This window comes from Monodon monoceros, unplaced genomic scaffold (genome assembly GCF_005190385.1).
Source record: "Monodon monoceros isolate NGI ecotype Baffin Bay Population unplaced genomic scaffold, NGI_Narwhal_1 Super_Scaffold_12, whole genome shotgun sequence".
NCBI classification, from domain to species: domain Eukaryota; kingdom Metazoa; phylum Chordata; class Mammalia; order Artiodactyla; family Monodontidae; genus Monodon; species Monodon monoceros.
Genome location: NW_021703768.1, coordinates 44,466,433 through 44,493,005, shown reverse-complemented (window position 1 = coordinate 44,493,005; position 26,573 = coordinate 44,466,433). Strand labels below are relative to the sequence as shown.

The 26,573-nt window shown below is 36.2% G+C and overlaps 1 protein-coding gene across 1 annotated transcript; it reads left to right on the top strand.

The window, feature by feature from the left end:
* MIER3 (MIER family member 3) lies at positions 1 to 26,573 on the top strand. The gene is made up of 12 exons (XM_029218785.1): positions 1 to 28; positions 2,981 to 3,126; positions 11,465 to 11,599; positions 12,809 to 12,929; positions 13,875 to 13,960; positions 14,153 to 14,225; positions 15,968 to 16,119; positions 18,545 to 18,626; positions 19,979 to 20,073; positions 24,252 to 24,379; positions 24,463 to 24,605; positions 24,717 to 26,573. Exons 2-12 carry the CDS (start codon positions 3,028 to 3,030, stop codon positions 25,172 to 25,174), a joined length of 1,572 nt encoding a protein of 523 aa, XP_029074618.1. The 5' UTR covers positions 1 to 28; positions 2,981 to 3,027; the 3' UTR covers positions 25,175 to 26,573.

Sequence of the window (26,573 nt, the reverse complement as noted above, 5' to 3'; positions counted from 1 at the left end):
TAGGCTTCTTTTGGAAGTTCGAGCCCAGGTTTGTCCCCTTTTCTTACTTTTCAGTGGGTCCCAAAGGGTGATGGGGACCCAAAGATCTATTGCTCAATTTTTCCAACAGAAATTTGTCTTGCGAGTTTTTCATCATTTGTTTTTAAGAGGTTTCAGTGTTCATTTTGGTAATTAAGCTGTTGGAGGAAGGAACAGTTACACTCTTTTCTCACTTTTATCTGGCATGTTGAAAAAAATACTTTTGTTACAGAGCTGCTAATTGACAAACGTTCTTTTTAAGTAATAGATCTTTAATTCTCGCATATCGTGTTTTTTTCTCCAAGCCTGAAACGGTTAATCCCAAATCTTTCCCAAACTTTCCACTAACTTTAGCAGTTTAATTTAGATTTTAATTTTTTTGAGAAATTGTCTCTTTAATTTGTCAGAACTTTGGGGGTGCTTATATTGATCATTAATCCTGACTCTCCATCTCCCCTTGTTTTGTCTCATACATTTTTCATAATTGAGAAGTGTCTGTGGATTGTATTAAATGCAAAATTGAGAGTTACGTAAAGCTGTCCTAATTAAAAGAAACACATACTTTCTGAGTTTGGCAAAGAAAAGTGGTAATACAGAATTTTTGAGGTGAGACAACATTAGATCATCTAGGACAGTGTTTCTTAACCATTTTGGTGTTAGAAACCCCTGTCAGGATCTGATGAAAGCAAGGGACTCTGTCTCGAGAACTCTGCACATAATGGATAATTGCATATAACTTGGGGTTTGTGGAACCCCTGAAACCCATCTATGGCAGAGACCTTTCCTCATGTGCTGAAATGTTAAGGACAGCTTTGTTTCAGTTTCTTATTCTCTTTCCAGCCCCCTTTTGGCTGCCTCTTTTCCCTCTCATAGTCTCCAGGAAAAGTGCCTCTGAACTAGTTCAACTCCCTTATTTTACACTTGAGGAGACTTCTAAATAACTCTACCGAGAGTTACCTAGTTAATAGCAGAGTCTGGATGGGCTCCCAAGTCTTCTGTTACCACATGTTGCCTTAGAGTCCATTTTCTTGCGTATTACTTCGTGTCTTTAGTCAACCTTTAATGTCTCACTTGATTATTATTTAAGGTATTATAAAATAATTAACACCAAGTAGAAGAAATTTGTGGCTATTTTGAAAATAGCTATGTCTTTACATTTAAAAATTGTTTTAAGTTTCTCTAATTTTGAGACAAACATTTCTTTGTTATAGCTGATTTCAGGGAAAGAATATTTATGTACATGATGCCAAACATCTGGATGATAATGGAATTTTTCCATTTTGTATCACTGTCTGCTTTTAAGAAGTTGCAATCTAAATAAAAAGCAAAAAGTGTGGTTTTGGTGTTTAAACAAACTTATAACTTGTTTATAATCAATTAGCCAATTTTTAAGAACATTTTAGAACCAGAAGAGACTAGAGGTCATTAAACCAACCCTATGAATTTTATAAATGAAAAACTGGACCCAGGCCCCGACGGTTTAAATGACTTGCCTCAGGTCCCAGAAAGCCAGGGACAAAGCCAAGAGTAGACCCTCAGTCCCTTCTGTTTCTGGCTGTTATTGAATGAATACTTTCCTCTTTCAGGGGAAGCCTTAAAGTGTGCCAAGTGATACGTGGATTAGAAAGAGGGTAGAGCTCTGCTTTCAAGGAGGTAGAAAAGTTACCATCTACTTCATACCTTACACTTTGGCATACCCCAAAAGTTTCCTGGAATTCCTCAAAGAAGATTTGTAATGGTTGATGTTCTGCTTTTCAGCTATTTAACAAATATTCATCTTTCTCTAAAATTAACTTAAACTACCTATACTTCAACAGGCTTTTAAAATGAGCAGGTTAATATCTTTCAGCATTCAAAAAATAACATTATAATGTAAACCTCCTAAAGAATAGAGTCCCATAGGAATTTTACTATTTTTAGGGCTAATGATTAGAGTTCTCTGAACTCAGAATGAAAAACATTGAATTGTCTGTGTTTTTTTCCATAGTGAAAAATCTTTGGTCTAGTTCAGTGTTTTGGTAATGATCTTAATGTCCTTAAATGTTTAAAATATTAAATAGCTTGACTAAAAACACATCAACCTTTTTGTGTTGAATATGCTTCCTTCCACTTCTCCCTTTCTCCACTCCAAGATTCTAATACTTCTTTCCTTGCCTGCTCTGAGAGTGATCTAATTAAATTACATAGTAGAGTAAAACAAAGGGAGAAAATCCTGTTTTTCATAAATTTGACTTCATTTTCGGGATTATGGATAGTATTCATTTCTCCACTTGGTTTTCAGGGTATCCTGTTGACTTCAGATTTGCCATTAAAAAGCATTACCATCTTTTTTTTTTTTTTTTTGGCCACACCACGTGGCTTGCAGGATCTTAGTTACCAACCAGGGATCGAACCCATCCCCCCTGTGGTGGAAGTGCAGAGTCCTAACCACTGGACCACCAGGGAATTCCCAAGCATTACTATCTTATAAACAAGTTGGAATTGACTAAAACAACTTGCAATGGGATACATCTTCCAAGGCTCTTAGATATGATTTTCTGTATTCCCTTCACATAACCTTAAGAACTTTATTAGTAGTCCAAAGAAAAGCATGCTTTTATGGTTTAATGCTGGGGAGCTTGAAATACTGTTATAGACGTGAAAAGTGAGGTAGTGCTTTTGAAGACTGAATTGCTGTATAGCTGCTTCACAGAAATTTGTATTTGTTCTAAAAACCACATTTCTGTTGTGATTTGAACCTTTATTTGAGGGTTAGAATTTGAGTAAAGTTAATATTCCCTTCTCCTGAAGTTTTTAGCCTCACTATGTAAGACTCTTGTGAAGTCTTCCTTTCATAATTCTTCTCACATTTTTCTACTGCTTTTAGACAAGTGTATTAAGGAACTGGCAGTAGAACACAAGTTATTTTCTTTTGTAAATAGCCTTGTGAACCTGTAAAGTGATTCAGTTTGTTTCCTTCCAGTTGGGTCTTTGTCGTCTGAGGATCATGATTTTGACCCCACTGCTGAGATGTTGGTCCATGACTATGATGATGAAAGAACTCTTGAAGAAGAGGAAATGATGGATGAGGGTAAAAACTTCAGTTCTGAAATTGAAGACTTAGAAAAGGTAAAGGATTTTACTTTAGTATTTTAATACAAACTTATAGTAAAGATTTTGACATTCTATTATAAATTATTTATAACCTACCTGAAATAAAAATAGTATCAAAGAATCTACTGTATAGCACAGGGAACTGTATCTTGTAATAGTGTATAATGGAAAAGAATCTGAAGAAGAATATATATATATACACACACATATTTATAAGAAGATATATACACACACGCATATATATAAACAGCTGAATCACTTGGCTGTACACCTGAAACTAACACAACATTGTAAGTCAACTATACTTCAATTAAAAAAATAGTATCAGCGTATTTCCTTTTGACCTAACTTGTACAGAAAGTTACTGATTTTCTTGTTATTTTGAAGGATAGCCTAATAAGTACATTTTCGTATAACTTTTAAAAATTATTTTATGTTTGTTAACCTGTTTTTAAGTTTATACCAGGACAATGAACTAGGTACATTTACAGATGAGAATATTGAGATATAGAGAACTGTAGGAAACTTAGTTCTGAATCCTAGTCCAGCCTCTTTACATTATATCACACTATTTTACTGAGGGGCAAACTTGAGTTTAACTAAGCACTGCAGTAGATACAGGGAGAAGTTCTCCTTCAAGAAACTTAAAATCTGATAGATTACTATAAGGAAATTGAGAGAGAAAAAGTTTTACTCTGTTTTTAAATGTGAATTAGTAATATCCTGTTTCCTTCCCACCCAGTCATCTTTTAGAAAGTCGGGAAGGTAAATGTAGTTTGTAACTTTTAAAACCCCAAATCAGTATAAATTCAAATGAACTGGATTTTAAACATATATTTATACCAGGAACTACAGAGAGAGGGGTTCCTTGGAAAGATTATACTTATCTGTAAATTAACCTTATTTGCAAATTTCTAATCAGCCCAGAATAACAAAAGTTTTCAGGAATAATACTGAGTTTTCATACTTCTTTTTCTTGAAGAAGACAAAGCACATTCTTAGGTAATCTCTTCTGCTATCTTTGTGAGGCAGGGCTGTGCTATTATTGCATTTCTTCTTTCATCTTAACACACAGGGAAACAGAAGCAGAGTCTTCAGGGCCTAGACCCCAGGCTTGCTCCTGTAGACCTGAAATATTCTAAACATGTTTATTCCTTTGGCAGATTAATCCAACATGGTTGCGGTTAGATTTAATCATTAAAAAAAATACATATATCTCCTATAAAAGCCAAACAGATTTGGGAATATAGAGATAAAATTGTTACGAAATAATCAAGAAGAAAAGTCTTACCTATCACTTCTTTCAGGGGTGATGATAAGTTGTTGCCTGTTGATGAGAAAAGATACCCAAGAGTCTCAAGCTCTGCCTTGACTTTATTCAGGGAATTCATTTCTACCTCTTATGAGTAGGTAGCCTAGAAAAATTGAGAATTATAATCCAGCTAGCATTATCACTAAGCCAAGGACTGTGGTGGGTCCTGGGATGGCAAAAATGAGCAATTTGACAATGTTTCTGATCTCTGGGAGCTTATGGTCTAGTGTGGGGTGACAAATGAGAGCAAAGATTTTTTTGATGTCCTCTGCTAAGAACTATGAAAGCAGTAAGCAGTGAGAGCTATGGGAGAAAGGATTTATGTCTAGTAAAATGTGTTTAGCCTCATGTGGAAGTTCATGGAAGGCTTCTTAGAATACTTCTCTCCTGTAGTTTTTTATGTCAGGACACTGCTGTGGGCTTGGTCAAAAGTCCCAGGTGGTCTCATAATGCACCTTCCTTAATTATGTGTTTGCTGTTAAAGATAGGGAGACAGCAGTCTATTTACAGCATGACATAAGAAAATAATATAAATGTGCTAGACTGTGCTTTAACCACACAAATAGATGTTTTGTCAGTAAACTAGTAAGAATTTAAAATTTAATGTGTTAATGTAGTTACTACTTGAGTATGGGTAATCTGGTAGAGATTTTTATGGGCTGGTAAATTTTTGTTTTCCAGATTTGTAGGTTTTATTCTTCCAGAGATTATAGTAATAGCTGCTTTAATCTGTGTGGTGAGTTTTAAAAGAAAATTAGGGAAGATATAGAGAAATAATCAACAGCAAAGAGTTACTCACTTAGCTGTTCACAGAAATACCTAGTTTCTATTCCTGTGATTTTCATTTTGTTTAGTAAACTCCAGTAATTAAATCTTTGTAATGATACCTGTCACTGAATTTGTAGATTCTGAAAAATTACAGGCCTTTAAATGTTTCAACTTCTCTGTACTTAGGCAGTTTTGCTTCTTGGCATTTTGTCGCATTCTTGGAAATTGAGACAGAAAAATCCAGGTGATTTTTAAACAAATTCTAGTGAAGACCTAAGAGCTGTGTCCTTGCTCAGAAGGCTAATCCTTCTCTCATTGAGCAAGGGACAAGAGGAGCTGTTTCTAAGAGTGACTGACTGCTCACTTCATCTGAACTGTGATTCTTATCTGCAGTAAAGCATAACTGTGTAGATGTGGTCTCTGTTCTTTATTGATGTTTAATGAAACATGAAAACAAAGAAAAGAAACAGTAGATAGAGACACAAATATAAAGAGTAAGGATCATTTTATTTTTAGAAGAAGTTTGAAATTATTTCTATACAATTTAAAATAATGTATTAATCTTATATTATTGGAACAGTGATTTAGGTGTTGGTACATGGTAACAGTCTTAGAGCCTTGGTGTTAATGTTTTAAAAAACTACAAGTTGTTATGCTCATAGTAAATAAATTTGGTAGTCTATACATATGGCCTTTATTTTGGTGCTTACAAATTTTTAGTGCATTATATGTTATGGAAAATAAGAGCGGTACAAAATCAGTTTTCTTACAGTAGCACTTTGGTAAGTATAGAGAATAGATTATGTGACAAGATTTTAGTTATTAACCATACTAAAATAAGGTTTATGTTATATTGTTCTACATTTTAATTTATTCACATTACTGTTTCCTGAGAGGTTTTAATTTAATAATCCTAGATTTAGACCTATAAGTTTTAAAAAAGTAATTTACATTTCTGCCTTTATTAATATATAGATTTCTCCTCTGATATGCATTGTGAAATGAAAAAGCATTTTAAAAAGTTATATGTATGCGGTTTTGCATCCAGTATTATAAGATACCAGACTGGTGTTATGTGAAAATTAATTTGTACCTCACTTAGACAATGTCATTTGACCCATTCAGCAACACCATCAGGTGTGTCAGACAAGTATTAGCATTATTTCCTTGGCTCAGAGGCCTTGTTGATTGTAAGATGTACCGTAGATTTAGAAGTAGCATAGATGGGAGCAGGGAGGGACATTACTATGAGAAATTTGTACAGTGGTGATGAGGTGCGTCCTGATTTCTCATACGTGAGGTTATGCATCATAGGATTAATGAAATAATGTGTTTTTCTATTTACAGATGAGGAAATAGAGGTGAGAGAGGTTAGGTGATTTGCCCACAGTAGTAGTTAGCAAAGTGAGCCCTCTGCCTCTAAATATTGTGCTCTTCCTGTTATAAATCCTTTGACTTACAAAACAGTTCATTTATAAGTGTGACTGGACTCAGATGTGTCCCTTGAAATTTAAATAGGTTCAACAAAATGCCTGAGAAATATTGTAGAAGAGAAAAATCCTCATCCCTGGGATAAGGTGCTAGATCAAACTTCTAAGCTGATCTAGCCACCACAGATCCTCAGAGACTTTGAGATTTGCTAATTCAATTTTGAAAACATTTCTTCTATGCTTCAAAGGACTAAGTGCTTTATTAATAGACTCTAACAGAAAGCTCATTTGTAAAGTGCTTCAGAGACTGGATTAATCTTCTCCAGTTTTGCTTTAAAGTTTTAGTACAGATCATTTCTGTGTTTTAGCACCAGCCCCTTCTAGGGGTCATTACAGTGTCATCCTTTGACTGTATTAAGGAGGTTTCCACAAAGAAGGTCACCTTCTCCCTCAACAGATGATCATGCTTGTGTGTTTGTAGAGAAAGTAGGATTTTCGTGAATGACTACCCAGAACCTCCTGTTTGCCCCACACATGCAAACTTAACTTTTATGCTAATTCTTCCTTCCTTCTCTCCAGTCCCAAAAGCATCTTCCACATCCCAGGCTAGTCCCTAGATTCCACCCCTTTAGCCCTCAGTTTATTCTTCTACTTATTTTTTTTATTTCAGCATGGCCTCCTACTCATATATTTCCCACATTTGGAAATTCTGTTTTGACCCTGTGTTGCCCTTCAACATTCTCTTTTTATAGTGTGTGTACTTTCTGCCCTCCCATTCAGTCCTCAGCTTTGCTTCTCCCAACAGGTTGTAAGGTCACCAATAATTCTTGATTGACAGATACAAAGAATTCATGTCTGCTTTATCTTGCTTGATCTCTCTTTGATATTTGACCCAAGTGACCATCCGTGGTTTCTCCACCCTTGCTTCTTTCTTAACTTACATAATCCTGCATTTTCCCCTAGTTCTACTTCTACCCTCTGGTGTTTCCCTCTGTAGTATTTATGGACTTTTCTTTCTTTACCCTCATTTTAATTGATGGTATTCCCCAGGGTTCTAGCTTTTGTCTTCTCACTCTGTATTCCTCTTCTGGATAACTCATTCAAGCCCAGTGCTTCGACTTTCACCTTAAATCATCTACTGTCCCACCCTCTACCCTTAAGTTTATTTGTCTTTTGTTTTGGTCTTATAATGATGCTGTAGCTATTTAACCTTCTCAGGCCAGAAATGGGCAATCCACTTAGACTCCTGTGTTACCTACATTCCCTCTATCACGTAAGTCAAGAAATAGATTCTTTAATTCCCTTCTTAGTTCAGGCTCTTATTCTTCTACTCCCCCTAGGATGTCTTTTTCAAAATGCAAATCATATCTAAAATTTTCCAGACGTGTCCCATTGCCTATAGGGTAATATATCTGAAAATTCTTCTAATGAAGCATAGATCGCCTTCTCTTTACTCTCTCCCTGAGTGAGCTCATCTACTCCTGTGGCTTTAAATATCATCTAGATGCTAATGAATGCCAGATTTATATCTTTAGCCCAGCCTGATCCTCTGAGCTCCAGGCTCTTAGCCAACTTGACTTTTCCACTTGGATGTTTCATAGTCCTCTCAAACTTAACTTTGTGTCCTCTGCAAAACTCTTTTCTTTTAAATTATGAAATTCACCGTATTCTTCTCCTCTCAAACATTTTGGTTTTTTTAATTTTTTTTTTAATGTTTGGCTGAGTTGGATCTTTTTTGCTGCACACGGACTTTCTCTAGTTGCGGTGAGCGGGGCCTATTCTTCGTTGCGGTGCGCGGGCTTCTCATTGCAGTGGCTTCTCTTGTTGCGGAGCACGGTCTCTAGGCGCGCGGGCTTCAGTAGTTGTAGCTCGTGGGCTCTAGAGCGCAGGCTCAGTAGTTGTGGCGCACGGACTTAGTTGCTCCGCGGCATGTGGGATCTTTCTGGACCAGTGCTTGAACCCGTGTCCCCTGCATTGGCAGGCAGATTCTTAATCGCTGCACCACCAGGGAAGTCCCTCTGCAGAGCTCTTAGTTTTTTTCCTTCATAAACCTTTCCTTCCTTTAGTCTTTTCTACCTCAGTAAAAGTTACCACGATAGGCAGTTGCTCAGATAGAAATCTGGGGAGTTGTCCTTCTTTCTCCCTTTTACTCCAGTAGCCCATTTGATTACACCTCAGAATACATCTCATCTATTCACTTCTCTCCATGTCTGTATCACTACCCTAACCCAGCATGCAACTCCTAAGTGGTCTCCCTGCTTTTCTCTTCCCTCTTCATCTCCCCAAACTTTTCTTCATACAGCTGCCGAGGATTTAAGAAGAAATAAAGTCATGTCACTCCAGTTTTATAATTCTCCAATGGCTTCCCGTTGCCCTGGGAGTATGAAGTCCAAGTTTCTTTCCCATGAGGCCTTTTGTGATCTGCCTCTGCTTGTCTTTCTAATCTCTTGAGCCATTCTTCATTCTACTCTCTGTGCTCTGGCCATTGGCTTAGTGGAAAACCATATTCAGGCCTCAAGTGTGTTGTTTCCTTTGCCTGGAATGCTCCTCACAGGATTGGTCACTTCTCAGACTTTGGGCCTCAGCTGAAGTCATTCACTGTCTGACTCTGTAACCCTATGACAGTAGGCCCTCCACATAATTCTGTATCTCAGGACCCTATTGATTTCTTTTGCACTCATCTTAATTGGCAGTTCCATATTTGAGTATTGTTGGTATCCCCCTAGTCTGTAAGTTGTAGAAGGGCAAGACCTGTGTTTCATACCAGCACCTGGCACAGTGGGCTCCTGGCACAGTCACTGCTCAGTCAGTGTTTCTGACGATGAACCACAAGTCCCTAGCACACAATCCTATCTGTTAAAAGCCTCTTCGTCTTTCAGGACTTAGCTCAGTCTTTGTCCTCTGTGTGATACTTCCCTACCATATACTATTATTCCTGGAGTGTAGGTCTTCCCTTCTCTGTACCTACCATTTCACAGCACCAATTCCAGAACTGATTAAAGCAGCTGTCACCGTGTTTTACAATTGTTAACTTATCAGTTCCTTCCACCAAGACTGAATTTCTTGAGAGCAGGGATTTCTTTTTTATTTTTGGAAATTGTATTTCTTTACCCATAGCCAGTAGTCCTTCACATGGTACCTAGAGCTCAGTAAATGCTGTGTTGATGGGAAGGTGGACTGTCAGTGCATGATGAGTGAAAGTTGCCATCTCCCCAGTTCATGGAGGGAATCTGAAACTGTAAAGTTTTGGAGAAATATTGCTAACAGGTGGTTGGCAAAGGCTGTAACCAGTCTCCTCTTACAACTAGTGTGAACCAGAGGGAATGGGCTGCATGGACTCTGCAAGGAGCAGGACTGGAGAAACTCTCAATGTGGTTCTGGCACCTTCGAGGGGTTCTTTCATTTGCGAGAAGAATACTTCATGAGGTTTTCCCGTGGCATGGGTGACTTTCTGTCCATCCTGACCATCCAACTTAATTTGTGCTGAATTTGTCCATGCTCCCAAAGCAGCTTTTTACTGATTCCACTTCCAAGCTGAAAAGTTTTCATGAGTGGCATGGTCATTGGAAAGGTGCATGTCTGCTACTGCAGATTCACAAATTAGCATTCTGTCATGTACCTTATTCTCATCTCATAACATGAATCTGTTTCATTCAGGCATAGTGAAAAATGTAAGTTCTATACTGCAAAGGTGAAGGCCAATTCTTAGGGACCCCCAGAACCTGTGTCCCTTGTGGGCCCTGGTGGGCAGCCAGCTGGCTCTCTGGGAGACATCACTGGCTCTCCTCAGCTCACTTTGTGATCAACTGTAGGCATGTGTTGCATACTCTGCTTTCATGCTGTGTGCTTCATGACTTAGATTTTTTTTTTAAAGGGAAAATTAAACCGTAAGCTAGTTTTAAAAGTGAATCTCTTAATAGATGGACATAAGCGTCTTTAAAATATTTAAGAAATTAACTAGTTCATGAATATATGGTTTTGAAGTCATTTAAATGATAATTATAAACAGTTCTATGCATTTTAGTGGTTGAATTAAACTACTTTAAAAAAGGAAATATAGCACTTATTTTCAGATTAGTGGAGGGAAAAAACAATGACTGGGTGCCACTATGTGGCATGGCATAAGTATTCATAACACAGGTAGCCCTGCAGCCAGAGTCTGTAATTTTATCAAAGCAGCACTGCCAGTAAGAGAACTTGGGGGCCTGGGATTTGAACCCAGAACTAAGCCTCAATTTTCTCATCTGTAAGATGGTGGTAATGCAAACTTCATCAGATAGTTGTGGGAAAAAAACAACTGGTACAGAATATAGATACAGTAGTAGGAATATCAAAGGATAACTGTGTCTTGAACATTAATATATAAACATAATAGTGTTAGTAAATGTTCAGCAAAGGTTTTCTCATTAGGTATCTTCTAAATAACATGAAGAATAAACCAAGTGGTCAACTGTTAATTGCAAGGAAACAAGCTAAAAATTATGTGAAGTTATTGATTGATTAATCGGAAATGTTTTCAAGGCGAATCGTTATAGTAATATAAAAGCGAAAAAAATGTCTGCATGAAGGCAAATATTTGAGGAAGTTTTTAAAAAGTAAAATGATGCTGGAAAATGAAAATTAAGATGTTAATTGTTAGACTTTTGTTCATATATTAATTATAGCTCTAGGTGTTTGATCCTGTGTTCTGGATACAGTTACAAAAAGCAAAACTAAAACTTGGTTTTGATTTGGTCCTGCTGTTTTGATAATGTGCTTTATGAACATTAATGGCATCAAGGTTTATCTGAGGTTCAGCATTGTGGCATCTGCTGAGTTCATGTTTGTGTTCTGGCTTGAATAGGAAGGAAACATGCCTCTAGAAGATTTATTGGCATTCTATGGCTATGAACCTACAATTCCAGCAGTTGCAAATTCCAGTGCAAATAGCTCCCCAAGTGAACTTGCAGATGAACTACCAGATATGACACTAGACAAAGTAAGTACAAGCATGTAGAAAAAAATTCCAGATCTGTTACCATTGACTGTTTTTATTAGTTTAATTTAAAGCATTTCATAATTCTGAATTGTAAACTTCTTATGGATGCATTGCTCTTATCATTTTGGTGACTGATTTGAATATTGTTTGGCTTTGATCTCACTACTTTAAAAGTAGTAATAGCTTCATAATACTTTGCATATTTGAGTATTCTTCCATAACTTTTTATCTTTCCTGTGTAGACATACTGTATCTAAACTTAGATTTTGCCCTAACTTCTTTTGATCCTGTGGACACTTGAATGCATTGATTAATGAATCCCCCAGAAGTTTTCAAACCAATCTGGCTTAGGCATGGAGTGGTTGGAGAGAAGTTCTGTTTTCTTGGGCTCTGGGAGTGACAGAGACCATAGCAGCCAAGGCCTCAGTGATACGTCTTTAACATAGGCTGGTTGTAGGGGAGGCCTAGTCCCTGCCAAGGAGAATTCAGTCATGGTCTCTGCTAACAGATCCCTGGGAAACTTTCCTCATCTTTCAGGTCTCAGGCAGGGAGAGGACTCCACATCTTCCTGTGAGTTACGTTGTTCCCACTTTTCAATTAAATGTGATATTAATGTACCAAAAACCTTAATGACCATAGTCATTCAGCAAATATTGAGTGCCTACTATGTACCAGGCACAAGGATGACTATATACTTACATAAAAATTAATTCTGAACTGTTTCTTTTAAAATTATATCACTGGTCGGAGTGGTGCATTAGTTGGACTTCTAAAAAATTATCGGAAGAGTGGAGTTTGGAGACTTTTTTGTTTTCTTTTAGTTATTTAAGTTGGCAGAAAGTGAGTTTAATTTTTAACCACTTAGAAGTAAGATTATTTTTGTTGTAAATTCACTAAAAATTAGTCTACCGCTTCAGATAAGTTCTTTACATACCCACAAATTAAGCAAATTGTTTGCTATATCATAAATGTATAATAGTATAGCATTAATATTATATATAATTAGTAAATGTTATTAACTAATTATGTACGTGAAGTAAATTATAGGAGAATTTCAAATTTACTTTTCTCAAAACTGAGACTTCAGTTAGTTCTTAATTGTATTATAATACCATAATGTTTATGAATAATGTTATAAAGACTTTTTTTTTTCAAAATTGATGGGATGTAATCATTTCTAACCCTAGCATTGCATTCCTATTCTTATAGGAGGAAATAGCAAAAGACCTATTGTCAGGTGATGATGAGGAAACTCAGTCTTCTGCAGATGATCTGACACCATCTGTGACTTCCCATGAAACTTCCGATTTCTTCCCTAGGCCTTTACGATGTAAGAAATCCAATCATTACTGATCAGTAGTAGCACTGATACTGCAGCTTGAGTACATTTTGTTACATTCAGTAGTCATGTCAGAATATCTGAGTGTTTTACTTAATTGAAATAAAATACGTTTATAATCTGAACAAGATTATAACCTTTTTTTATTGGGGGAGATGTAAACTAATATGCTCTTTAAAAACGAAAGCATTTGCTTGGTTTTGCAGGGCTGTTTTCTTTCCCAAGACTCATCTGTTGCTAGGGCAACCAATCTTAGTTCAGCCATGAAATTTTATAGACATTTTTTGGATTTCTGTTAAAAGGCTCTTACTCTCCTGATAAACTACTGTCAGTTTGAAAACTACCATCAGTTGCTCCAAAAGTATTTTTTATTTTTAGTGATTTATTTAATCCTTTTCTTTTAGTTCTTGGTGTTATCCCTTAATGTATATCAGTAATATTTAAAAGGTCTTTGAACTGAAATAATTTCTTATATGCAATCTTGCTTATTTCTCAGGTATTTTTATGGTAGAAGAACTGTTCAGATAACAAGTTCCAATACACATAAACATATGTGTGCAAAAAGATAATTTTTATGGACTCAATGTGCAGCTCGTTGTGTATGTCTCACTCTGGATTAATGTAATCAGTGTAATCTAGTGCTTTACCTTCTTTTTTTAAGGGGACCGTAGTGGTTTTCCTCTTGCCTCTCCAAACTATATGACCGTACACCAGATAATTATAAGGATATTATGCACTTTCTTCGTGTTTTCAGTGTCTTGTTTTGACTAGTTTCAAAATGTGAGACTAGTACAAGAGGTTTAGTATATTTGTGCTGATCTCATTTATTCAACAAATTTTTATCATAAGTAAAACATAAAATATCAGGCACTCTTTCAAGTGCTGCAAAAATAGGCAACAAAACCCTTTTTTAAAATTTAACTTTCTTCTTTTAAGCAAATACTACGTGTGATGGAGATAAAGAATCAGAGGTTGAAGATGTTGAAACAGACAGTGGTAACTCACCTGAAGATTTGAGGAAGGTATGTTAAGTTACCATCATAATTTAGTAGACCATTTGGATTAAAGTAGCTTTTAAAAACACTTCTGAAATAATTTACGATAATTTTGTGAGATAACTTTAGATTTGTAGTAACTGATTAATGAATTGGAACATTTTTTTTTCAGTCTTTATTTTTGTAATAAGTTGTCTTTACTTCTAAATTTTCCTGTAGGAAATAATGATTGGTTTACAATATCAAGCAGAGATTCCACCTTATCTTGGAGAGTATGCTGGTAATGAGAAAGGTAAGGAAGCCTTTTAATTTTGATAATATTTGGTAAGCCAAATTACCGCTTGATATGTTTATTTAAATATCTGATTGTATGCTCATCCTGTGAGTATAAAGATAGATTTGGAGTCAGGGAAGAATTAGGCCTGACTTAGGAGTAATGTATCATGAGATTAATTAACCATGAGACTCAGAGAACTACCGCCCCCTTCCCCCCAACCCTGGCCCCTTACGGTGCTTCTTACTCAGTATGCTAAGCACCTGTTAAAATAGTGGAGCTGCTCTTAAAGTACAGCTCTTTGGCCTACATCCCACTGCAGTGGAAGTTGGTAGCATCCTATCACCTGAGATAATGAGAACGTTAGGAATATAATCCTCTTGGGAAGAAACACTTAAGGAAAAAAGAAACTAGAAGAAATTCTCTTGCCCCAGCCCTGAAAGATAAGGTGGTAGAACGTAAAGATTCTGTTGCTTTTGTTACATACCCCTACTTAAGTCACATTTTTGGTCGATTCCAACTATAGCTGGTTCTGAAAGTATGGAGGGGTGAGGTGGTGGGAAGTAAAAGTCCAGGTACACCTTCCTAGCCATACTTGGGAAACACGTAGATTTGGCCATGGGCAAAAGTACATGCTCAGCAGCTGCTGGTCCTTAGATGAAACATAGCGGAGGTAATATTCTCTCAGTTCTACACCTTCAGAAAGGAACGCATACCTTCTCTATCTTTTGAGGGAATAAACTCAAACTATATTACCTATTTCAGTTTTGACCAAAGTTTCTTTATGAAACTGGTTCCAGAAACTTACCTCAAAAGTCAGTCTTATTGCTTCACAGGCACACTTTATTTTTAACTTTCCTGCTCATTGGGAATAGAAATGCCTGCCTTATACAGCTGTGAATGTAAAGCACTTACCACCGTCTCTGCTGCATAGTGAGCTCTCAGTAAATTACTTTTATTCGCTATATTTAGTAGTTATTTTACAATTGAAGGATGGAAGCAATGGGATAAATACTTGGGCTATCTGTATGACTTTATTGTGTGAAGTAGAAACCTTCAGTATGGCAACAGTGTTTGCATTAATAAAGTACAGTTTGTTTTAGTGTCATTTCGCTTACTAAATATCAGCTTCTCTAAGAGGTGGAAAGTTTGCTTATCTTACTGTTTATCACTGTTTTCCATTTTTAATTAGTCTGCTTCCTTTTTATTTTATTTTATTTTTTTGCTTTTTAAAATAAAAATTTACCTTTTGGGAAGAAATCAGTAAAGGAAAACTATATCTTTCCTAGGTATTTCAGTATTGGCAGATATTTTGATTGTTATTTATTTTTGTTTGTTTTAATTTGTTTGCAATTTTTAACCTGTAGACATTTTCATAGAGCCATTTAGGGAGTTTAAGAGAAAATTGTAATAAGTTTATTAAAGAATTTACACAGGTTATTTTTACTCCCTCATTAGAAGAATGTAAGACACCACTACCAGGTTTTATATTAGACTACTAGGCATAGAAAGCTTTCTAACTTGTTAGTAAATCCAATCACCAAAAAAGCTACTTGCTCTAGTGACTGGAATACTTGGACCTTAATAAAGTTAAAAAAAAAAATTGTTTTAAACCTTTACTAATGACTCAGCTTGCCAGACAATCAAATTACTGGTGTCCTCAAAGTTAGTTTCTTGTATAGGAAGAGGAAAAACAGTTTTGTATACATCTTAAAGTGTGTTCGCTACTTTTAATGTGTTGATGGGATTTTCTTTATCAGTGTATGAAAATGAAGACCAATTACTTTGGCGTCCTGGTGTGGTTTTGGAGAGCAAAGTTAAGGAGTACCTTGTTGAGACCTCATTAAGAACTGGAAACGAAAAAATAATGGATAGGATTTCTGCAGGAACGCACACAAGGGACAATGAACAGGTATACATCAACTTTTGTTGAAACAGCAGCTAACTAATATAGTATCTTCTTGATTTTCTTATATTTGATTCGAATATTTCTTACATATGAACTGGCTATCTCTTTCTGATTTTTAAAACTTGGAAAATACTGGTTTAAAAAAAATCCCAAGACCTAATGATAACCGTTCTATTGTTTCATGTCTTCTGGCCTTTTTTTCTGTATACACACACATATATTTTACTTTACCTACCATGTTATATCCTTTTAACCACTTAGTCTTATTTTCTTTGCCATTGAGATTTCTTTAATACTTCATTCTTGATGTCTGTATGTTCCATTGTTTATTTAAACATTCTCTGTGGTCGGACTTTTAGATTTTATGTTAAAGTTATTTTTTGGATTATTCTTGAACTTTATTCAGGATGTGATTAAAGTTCATGTCTATTAAGAGTGTATAGGGCTTCCCTGGTGGCGCAGTGGTTGAGAGTCCGCCTGCCGATGCAGGGGACACGGGTTCGTGCCCCGGTCCGGGAAGATCCCACATGCCGCGGAGCGGCTGGGCCCGTGAGCCATGGCCGCTGAGCCCGTGCGTCCGGAGACTGTGCTCCACAACGGGAGGGCCACAACAGAGGGAGGCCCGCGTACCACAAAAACAAACAAACAAAAAAAACAGTGTATAAATTTGCTTTAGGAGCATTCGTTAAATACTGTGTGCTTGTAGATGGAGTACCCTCCTGATGGTGTGTGGGTTAAGGGTGGAAGTATTGCCTATTAGGGTTTTTTCTCTCTGACGTTGTTTGCCCTTCTCATATACCTTTACACTCTATCTCCAGCCTAGCTAATCCCAGCTAATGAGTGCCCAGAGATAGGTGGACTCAAACTTGAATTTCCGAATAACACAGAGAAGTCAAACTAGCTGAACTTCAAAGTAGTTTTGTCAGCTGTCAAAAAGAAATCCCATTGGCTTTTCCTATTGATATTCCATTAAAACTATAAATTAATTTTGGAAGAATTAGTACCTTTAAAACATAAAACCTACTTCAAGAACATGTTCTGATTCTCTCTGTATTTGACTTTGTTTTTAATCACTCAAATGTTTTTGCTTGTTTAAGTATCACATGCTTATTTTTAAATACAGTATTTAGCACTGTTGTAAATGGGATCACTATTATATTTGTATTTGTATATTGTTGATTTAGAGAAATATAAATTAAAAAAATTTTTTCTCAAGCTACTGAAACTATTTAATTTAGTATAATGATTTTTCAGTTGTTTCTCTTAGGTTTTCTAGTTTTAAAGTCATTACTGAATTATACGTTTGTTCCTTCCTTACCATTATTATATCTCTTATTCCTAGAACATGTTTTACCGCATTAGCTATAACTCTCAGAGACTTTTGGTAGTTACAGTGGTTTGAGGCCTGCTTTTGATGGAAGGTAATACATGTAAGGTTTTTACATTAAGAATAGTACCAGCCTTGGGACTTCCTTGGCAGTCCAGCGGTTAAGACTCCGCCTGCCAATGCAGGGGGCACGGGTTCAATCCCTGGTGAGGGAACTGAGATCCTACATGCCACGGGGTGTGGCCAAAAATTTTAAAAAAAGAATAATACCAGCCTTGGTTTGATACAGGCTGTCTTTCTTATAGTAAGGTAGTATCCATCTACTTATAACCGTTACAGGTTTTGTCTTTTTAAAAATAGAAATGGGTACTGATTTATCTGAAGCTTTTTTAGCAGCTGTTTTTAATGATTGATTATTAATGTATTGATTTTTAACCTATTGATGTATTAATAGGTTTACCAATATCCTTGCCTTTCTTGAAACGTACTTGGGAAGGTGGATTATTATTTAACTTTCAGTTGAGTTCTGTCTGCTGCTGTTTAGTATATTCATAATTCCAAACAGGTTTAATGGGAAGAAATTCTAATTTTTTAAAAATGGTATCTTCCATAGTAGATGGAAATAACTATAAACTCCAGTCACTAAAATATCCATCCTTCTATTCTAAACCTGCTGCTATTCTCTTTTATTAAAACTCTAAAAGGCAGGCAGAAGGTGCTATCAAGAGAGAAGACCATAATTCTTGACTTTTCCTGACTAGAAATAATCATCTAAAATAGGGATATTCTCCCAGCTCAGAAGGCCTGGCAATGAAAAAAAAAAAAAGTGAGGAATGATACTGGTAGATGACTTCTGAGAGGTAGAATGAGAATGAACAAACTCTTCGGATACCAGAGTCAATCTACAGGACAGTTACGTAGATTAAATGTCTGGGCAAACATACGCTTCAAATGTCCTGAAATTAGAGAGCACTTCAGCTAGTATTTGTCAGGACTCTTACAATACACCTGTTTTTGTTTGTTTGTTTTTGAGTTGTTTTTTTTTTAAGTATGAACTTTTGGTAAGTTTTATTGAATAGTTTTTTTTTCCCTTGCCCTAAGGCATTATATGAACTTCTCAAGTGTAACCATAATATAAAGGAAGCAATTGAAAGGTACTGCTGCAACGGAAAGGCCTCTCAAGGTAAGAAACACTTGGGATAAAGAGAGGGAAATGATAGGGGATGGTCATTTGGGGATCAGAATAAGCAAAGTATAAAGGACGGAGCAATCCTATAACACTTTTGTATAAGATCTATTTTCATCTTCATAGCAAATAATTTTTTCCTTTTCTTGCCCTCTATTTTTAGACGTACCAGAGATTGTTCAAATACAAATTAGTTACCCCCCTGTCACCTCCAGAACAAAGCAGACCCCAGAGATGACAATATATCCAAAGTAATTAATAAGAATGATTTTATGATTTCATTGGGGGAAAAAAGTTGCTTTTTCTTTTTCTTAAACCAGACAGGAAATGAAAAGGAGATTAAAGATTTAAAAAAAGAAACATGTATAATATATTCCATTCAATTTATTGCAAGAAGTGTATGTTTAGTAATCATGTAATAACATTTTTGCAGTGCTTAGGTTTTGGTTTGTGTGTGTCAAGGAAAATGGTTAAGTTTAATTTCAGTATTTTTGTCATTATATAAATCAATTGCATGCACCATAGCTTTCATTAAGTATATATAGAGTGAAATAATGCTTACTAATATTATATAAATGACTTGGAAAAATATAGAAGCTGGAAACAATGCATTTAAACTTGTAGGTGAGATAGTCTATTGAAATGTTTCCGTGTAAAAGCTGCTTCTTTGAAAAAATTACTTTAAGCTCTCAAAACTCTGAACAAAGTTTTCACCTTTGTGGTGGGCTACTCTTAATGGCTTTGGGGACCTGGTTCCCATTGTGAGGCACTTCAAGTCTCCTCTGCCCCAAGTAGATTTGATTCATCAACATTGACATCTGCCAGGAAGTTGAATGGGATTTAGTCTTTTGAGAGCATGGGCTGTTTTTTATTCCCTTTATATTCCTACAGCATAGCACTTTGCAAACTGACTCTAAATAAATATGTGTTCATTATTTATGGTCTCTAATTAAAGAGCTTATGGTTTTGACATAAGACCAAAGGAAGGCTTTTTTTTCTATAAAGAAAATAACCTTTTTTTCCCCCTAATTAAAAAAAATGCTCATTGCTTAAAGAAATCAGAAAAACAATGTGCTTGAATTATAGAAGAAAATATAAAATTCTTGTCTCATCATGCAGAGGAAAAAAACCCAGTTGTTTATATTTTGGTATTCTAGATTTTTTTAGTTAAGATTACTAACTAAAATCTCCACATAAAGAACTTGTCTCTGTGTGTGTGTGTGTGTGTGTGTGTGTGTGTGTGTAGAAGTTTATAGCCTTTTTATTAGGAAAACCTACTGAAAGTAAATCAGTCATTTATATATATAAGAGTTTTGAGGCCAATTTATTTTGTTTTAAAATTTCTTTAGAAGGAATGACTGCATGGACAGAAGAAGAATGCCGGAGCTTTGAACATGCACTCATGCTTTTTGGAAAAGATTTTCATCTTATACAGAAGAATAAGGTAAGTTAGGCAAATTAGTATAGAGAAATTGCTTAGTAATTACAATGAATATAAGCAACTAATTTATGAGCCTCTTGGGTAGGGAATAAAAGCTATAACTTGTTAATGCTCCCCTGCTATTAACATTTCTGTTACTTTCTGATCAATTTTTCTGTAAACCCAAAACTGCTCTGAAATATAAAATCTAGTTTAAAAAGCAATGGGTGGGGCTTCCCTGGTGGTGCAGTGGTTAAGAATCCGCCTGCCAACGCAGGGGACACGGGTTCGAGCCCTGGTCTGGGAAGGTCCCACATGCCGCGGAGCAACTAAGCCTGTGTGCCACAACTACTGAGCCTGCGCTCTGGAGCCCGCGTGCCACAACTGCTGAGCCCATGTGCCACAACTGCTGAAGCCTGCGCACCTAGAGCCCATGCTCCACAACAAGAGAAGCCACCGCAACGAGAAGTCTCTGCACCGCAAGGAAGAGTAGCCCCCACTCACCGCAACTAGAGAAAGCCTGCGTGCAGCAACGAAGACCCAACACAGCCAAAAACAAATAAATATAATAAATAAACTTAAAATTTTAAAAAAGCAGTAGGCATAGAATATTGACCTATCCACCTAAATATTTTAGAATCGTATGTTCCTTAGGACAAAAAGAAAGAATAAGCAAAGCATATTTTAATGAGATTTAATTATCCCAAACTGTTAGACTATACAGACACTTTTAAATAATAGACTTTATTTTTAGAGCAGTTTTAGGTTCACAGCAGAATTGAGGATAAAGTATGGAGAGTTCCCATGTACTTCCTGCTCCCACCCACACAGGGCTTCCCCCCACCAGCCCCCCGACCAGAGTGGTGCATTTGTTACAACTGGTAAATCTACTTTGCCATGTTTTTATCCCCTAGTGTTCACAGTTTACAGTAGGTTCACTCTGTTGTTATAACGACACCTATCCACTATTGTAGTATCATACAGAATAGTTTCACTGATCAAAAAATCCCTTGTCATATAATTGGAATCATACAGTATGTAGCCTTTGGAGATTGGCTTCTTGACTTAGTAATATGCATTTAAGGTTCCTCCATGTTTTTTTGTGGCTCATTTCTCTCTCTCTCTTTTTTTTTAAAAAAAATTATTTATTTATTTGGCTATATTGGTCTTAGTTGCGGCACACAATATCTTTAGTTGCAGCATGTGAACTTCTAGTTGCAGCAGGTAGGATTTAGTTCCCTGACCAGGGACCGAACCTGGGACCCCTGCATTGGGAGCATGGAGTCTTAGTGTGGCTCATTTCTTTTTATCACTGAATAATATTCCATTGTATGGATGTACCAGTTTGTTTATCCATTCACCATTTGGAGGACATCTTGGTTGCTTTCAAGTTTTGGCAGTCACGAGTAAAGCAGCTGTAAGCATCAGTGTGCAGGGGTTTTTTTGGACATAAGTTTTCAACTCCTTCGGGTAAAGACCAGTAAGTGTGATTGTTGGATGATATGGTAAGAGTATGGATATTTTTTTGTTGTTTTTTTGGTTTTTTTAAACATCTTTATTGGAGTATAATTGCTTTACAATGTTTTTTTTTTTTTCTTTTTCTTTTTCTTTAAGCAAGTATGGATAGTTTTGTAAGAAACCGCCAGACTGTCTTCCAAAGTGTCTGTGCCATTTTGCATTCCTACCAGCAATGAATGAGAGAGTTCCTATTGTTCCACATCCTTGCCAGTATCTGGTGGTGTCATTGTTTTGGATTTTGGCTATTCTAAAATGTGTAGTGGTATCTTGTTTTAATTTGCGTTTCCCTGATGACATATGTGGGTCATTTTTTCATATGCTTATTCGCCATCTATATATCTTCTTTGGTGAGGTGTCTGTTAGGGTCTTTAGCACATTTTTTAATTGGGTGGTTTGTTTTCTTATTGTTGAATTGCAAGAGTTCTTTATATATTTTGGATAACAGTCCAAAAAAATATGTGTGAGTTTTGAATATTTTCTCCCAGTCTTTGCCCTGTCTTTTCATTCTCTTAACAGTGTCTTTTGCAGAGTAGACGTTTTTAATTTTAATTAGTCCAACTTATCAATTTTTCTTTCATAGATTGTGTTTGTATTGTTGTTCCTAAAAAGTCATCACTATCCCCAATGTCATCTAGGTTTCTTTCCTGTGTTATCTTCTAGGAGCTTTTATAGTTTTGTAGTGTACTTTTAGGTCTTATAATCCATTTTGAGTTTTTGTGAAAGGTGGATATAGATGTCCACTTGTTCTAGCGCTGTTTGTTGAAAAGATGATCCTTCCTTCATTGAATTGCCTTTGCTCCTTTGTCAAAGATTAGTTGACTATATTTGTGTGAATCTGTTTCTGGGCTCTCTATTGTGTTCCATTAACGTATTTGTTTATTTTTTCACCAGTACCACACTATCTTGATTACGATAGCTTAATAGTAAGTCTTGAAGTTGGGTAGTATCTATCCTCCGACTTTGTTCTTCTCCTTCAATATTGTGTTGGCTATTCTGGGTCTTTTGCCTTTGCATATAAACGTTAGAATTAATTTGTCAGTATTTACAAAATAACTTGCTAGAATTTTAATTGGGATTTCACTGAATCTATAAATCAAGTTGGGAAGAACTGACACCTTAACAATAATCAGTCTTCCTATCTGTGAACATGGAATATCTCTCAATTTATTTAAATCTTCTTTGATTTCTTTAATCAGAATTTTGTAGATTTTCTCATATAGATCTTACATGTATTTTATTAGGTATATACCTAAGTATTTCATTTTGGGGGCGCTAATGTAGATGGTATTGTGTTTTTAATTTCAAATCTCAATTGCTCATTGCTGGTATATAGGAAAGCAATTGACTTTTGCATATTAACCTTGTGTCCTGCAACCTTGCTATAATCATTTATTAGTTCCAGGAGGGTTTTTTGTTGCTTCTTTAGGATTTTCTGTATAGACAATCATGTCATCTGTGAACAGACAGTTTTATTTCTTTCTTCTCAATCTGTATACCTTTTATTTCTTATTGCATTTAGCTAGATCTTCCAGTATGATGTTGAATACTTCAGTGCTTTTTTGTATGTATGAAAACCTATTGTTTTCTCACAGATGAGATTAAGTGTTTAATTTATTGAAAGGTGAAGCAGTTGCCCTTTTAAGTCAAAATAAAATCTCAGTTTAGCAATAATTTATGAAATATATTCATTTATTTCACAAATAAGCTTTATCATTTACCAGATATTATTTTAAGCTCTAGAGATACATCAGTGAATAAGACAGGAAAGGTCTCTGTTCCCAAGAAGCCTATATTCTTTTTGAAGACTTACGGCTAATGTATTTATTGAAAGGTATACCTTACTTCTTGGTTTAAAAAGCTTGTTCCTATATTATGATCTTATATCACAACATGCTCACTAATCAGGATAGAGATTCTGAAACGTCCTTATTGGGTACTGATTAAGCAGGGAGAAAGTGTTTATTGGATAAAGATACAGAATTTTGTCTGTACATCTGAACTCATACCTTTACCTATATATAGTTAGAAGAGCCCTAGTCTGCATGTGGAGCCAAGTTGAACGAGGCTCAAATTTTATTGTTGTTGTTGTTCTTACCAAACTCTCTTGGCGCTAAGAGCCAAGTGCACGTTAAAGGAAAAAATTCTGCCTTTATCTGGCAATCATCTTAAATTCCAGATGCGGTAGAGTACTGATCCCTTTGCAGATGGTTCTTAATCTCTTTTGGGCCCTGGAACCCTTTGATAATCTGATGAAGCTGCACCCTTCTCCCCAGAAAAGTATACCTGCATGAAATTTGGGGAATTAATAGATCCCAACGAAGCTCATTCATGGATCCCTCAGGGTTAAGAAGGACCCCTGCTACAGTCAGAATCACAGTGAAAGTTCAGTGAAGAAAAGTAAAGGATGTCAGTGTTTTAAGATTTTCGGTAAAGGTGTAAAAAAAGATAATTTCTGGATATGCATTTATTATTATTATTACATTCTGATTTAAAGAAAAAGCCTTGGGCTTTTGAAGTCAGCCTCATTATTAAATAGTGTAAATGTAACGGCAGTTCACTAATAAAAAGTTCAGAATTTCGTAATTGGGAAGATAGAAAATAAGACCTATGGGTTGTAAAAAAAAATAGTTATTAAAAAATGCATAGAATATGTTGATTTTTTAAAATGCAACTTTTTTTGTTAGGTGAGAACTAGAACAGTTGCTGAATGTGTAGCATTCTACTATATGTGGAAGAAATCTGAACGTTATGATTACTTTGCTCAACAGACAAGATTTGGAAAGAAACGATATAACCATCACCCTGGAGTTACGTAAGTACTGTGGGATTGACTTCTGGGATTTTTGTTTTTAACTGTGATATGCAGTCATAAAATTATTGGGGTGTGTTTTTTAGGGACTATATGGATCGTTTGGTAGATGAAACAGAAGCTCTGGGTGGGACAGTAAATTCTTCAGCCTTAACATCTAACCGACCTGAGCCTGTTCCTGATCAACAGCTGAACATTCTCAGCTCTTTCACTGCCAGTGACTTGACAGGTAACATGAGCATCTTTTTGCATTTTTTACCATAGCTTGGGGCAAACTTATATCCTCTTTGTGGCATGACGTCAGACTGCTTACTTAAACCATTTTCCGTCTCTCTTTTAGCTTTGACCAGCGGTGTAGCGACCGTCTGCGATCCAGCGGATGTGAGTTGTTTGGATGATAGCTTTCCTCCACTGGGCAGCACGCCCCGTGGACAAGTCAATCATGTGCCTGTTGGAACAGAGGAGTTACTCACCCTGCCCAGCAATGGGGAAAGTGATTGTTTTAACTTATTTGAGACTGGATTTTATCACTCAGAGCTAAACCCCATGAACATGTGCAGTGAAGAGTCGGAAAGACCAGCAAAGAGATTGAAAATGGGCATTGCTGTTCCCGAATCCTTTATGAATGAGGTTTCTGCAAGTAATTTGGGTGTGGACTTTGAAAATCACACACATCATATCACCAGTGCCAAAATGGCCGTGTCTGTGGCTGACTTTGGCAGTCTGTCTGCCAGCGAGACCAATGGTTTCATCAGTGCCCACGCTCTGCATCAGCATGCCGCCCTTCACTCTGAGTGACGTGAGCGAGGGGCCCAGAAACAGTGGGTGTGCAGTACCAGCACCAGGAAAGTATCAGGTTTGCTTAGTCTTTCACTGGAAGTTTGAACTTTTTTCACTATGACATCAGTGATGTCAGTATGTATAGAACTATATCTTGATTTATCAAGAGTATTTTCATTTTCAATCCATAAATGTGGAAATGAACTATGATCAGCAGAGTTGGGGACTAAGATTGAACTCTGTGGTGCAGCTTTAAGCTCTGCTTATCTCTTCCTCATCCCCAGTACCTCTTCCCCACTCCCTTCTTTTTCTATTTTCTGTTCCCCACTGCCCTCACTCCCAATTTTAAAACCTGTAGACAGAGGCCACCAGCTCAAAACCAGCACAGATGTTCTGAACTGAATGGAGTGGCTTCTATTCATGTAAATTCCTTTTGCCGTAATGGATGCAGTGGAATAACAATGTTTACAGGTACCGATCCTGATCCCTGCTCAATGTAGCATTTTTTGGTTTTATTTTCTTAATTAAATAAAAGCAGGGGTAGGTTTCTTTAAACTGCACAAACATGCAAGGATTTTTTTAAAAATGGAAACTTCTCTCATGTTGTTCAACTAGAGCACTTCAGTTTACAAAACAGCAAGTCCATCTTTATGGAAGCCAGCACGAGGAACTGCGTGCAAATTATGAAGACGCTTGCTTGGATCCTGTTTCAGAATTCTAGACCAGGGCTACCTTACACAGAATTGGTCATTTTACTGCCGGAAGATTTCTGTGTAACTTCAGTTATTGGCTAAAAGTTTGGCATTTGAAGGTGTGGTATTTAGATGGGGTTTTGTCCACCATTATCAAGATTGTAATCATAAAAATCATACCAGTCATTGATAATTTAGTTTATCCTGAGGCAGTTGACTTGCAGGGCACAGTCTACAAAGCCTAGGATGTTGCCACTCATTGGTTTACATTTTGGGACACCTCTTAAGTTTTTTTATAGTGGTGCAGTTCAAAGTGTTAATATTTAGGAGGGATTTCTAGATTTTAGACATAAAATGCAGTAGAACCTTGAAGTATATTTAAACTTTTCTGTTTAGCTTGAACAGTTACTGGCAAGAAAAATGTGAGTTCCTATCTGAAATAGAATGGTACGTTACCACTTTAAGTTTTAAAAAGTGATTGACGTTCAGTTGCATCTCAAACTCAGTTTTATTTTTATTCCAAACATTGTGAATGAGAAGCCATTGTCTTAAACTTAGGCCATTTTTGCTGTATAGACATGCATCTTTAAGTTATAAGGTGAATTCAAACAATATGTAATGCAGTATTAGAATGTGATAAGCTTTGCTTTTATAGTTCAGTTAAAACACAGAATTTTACTTTTTTTTTTTTTTGCACTGTCAGTTAAATTTTTCAGTTTCTACTA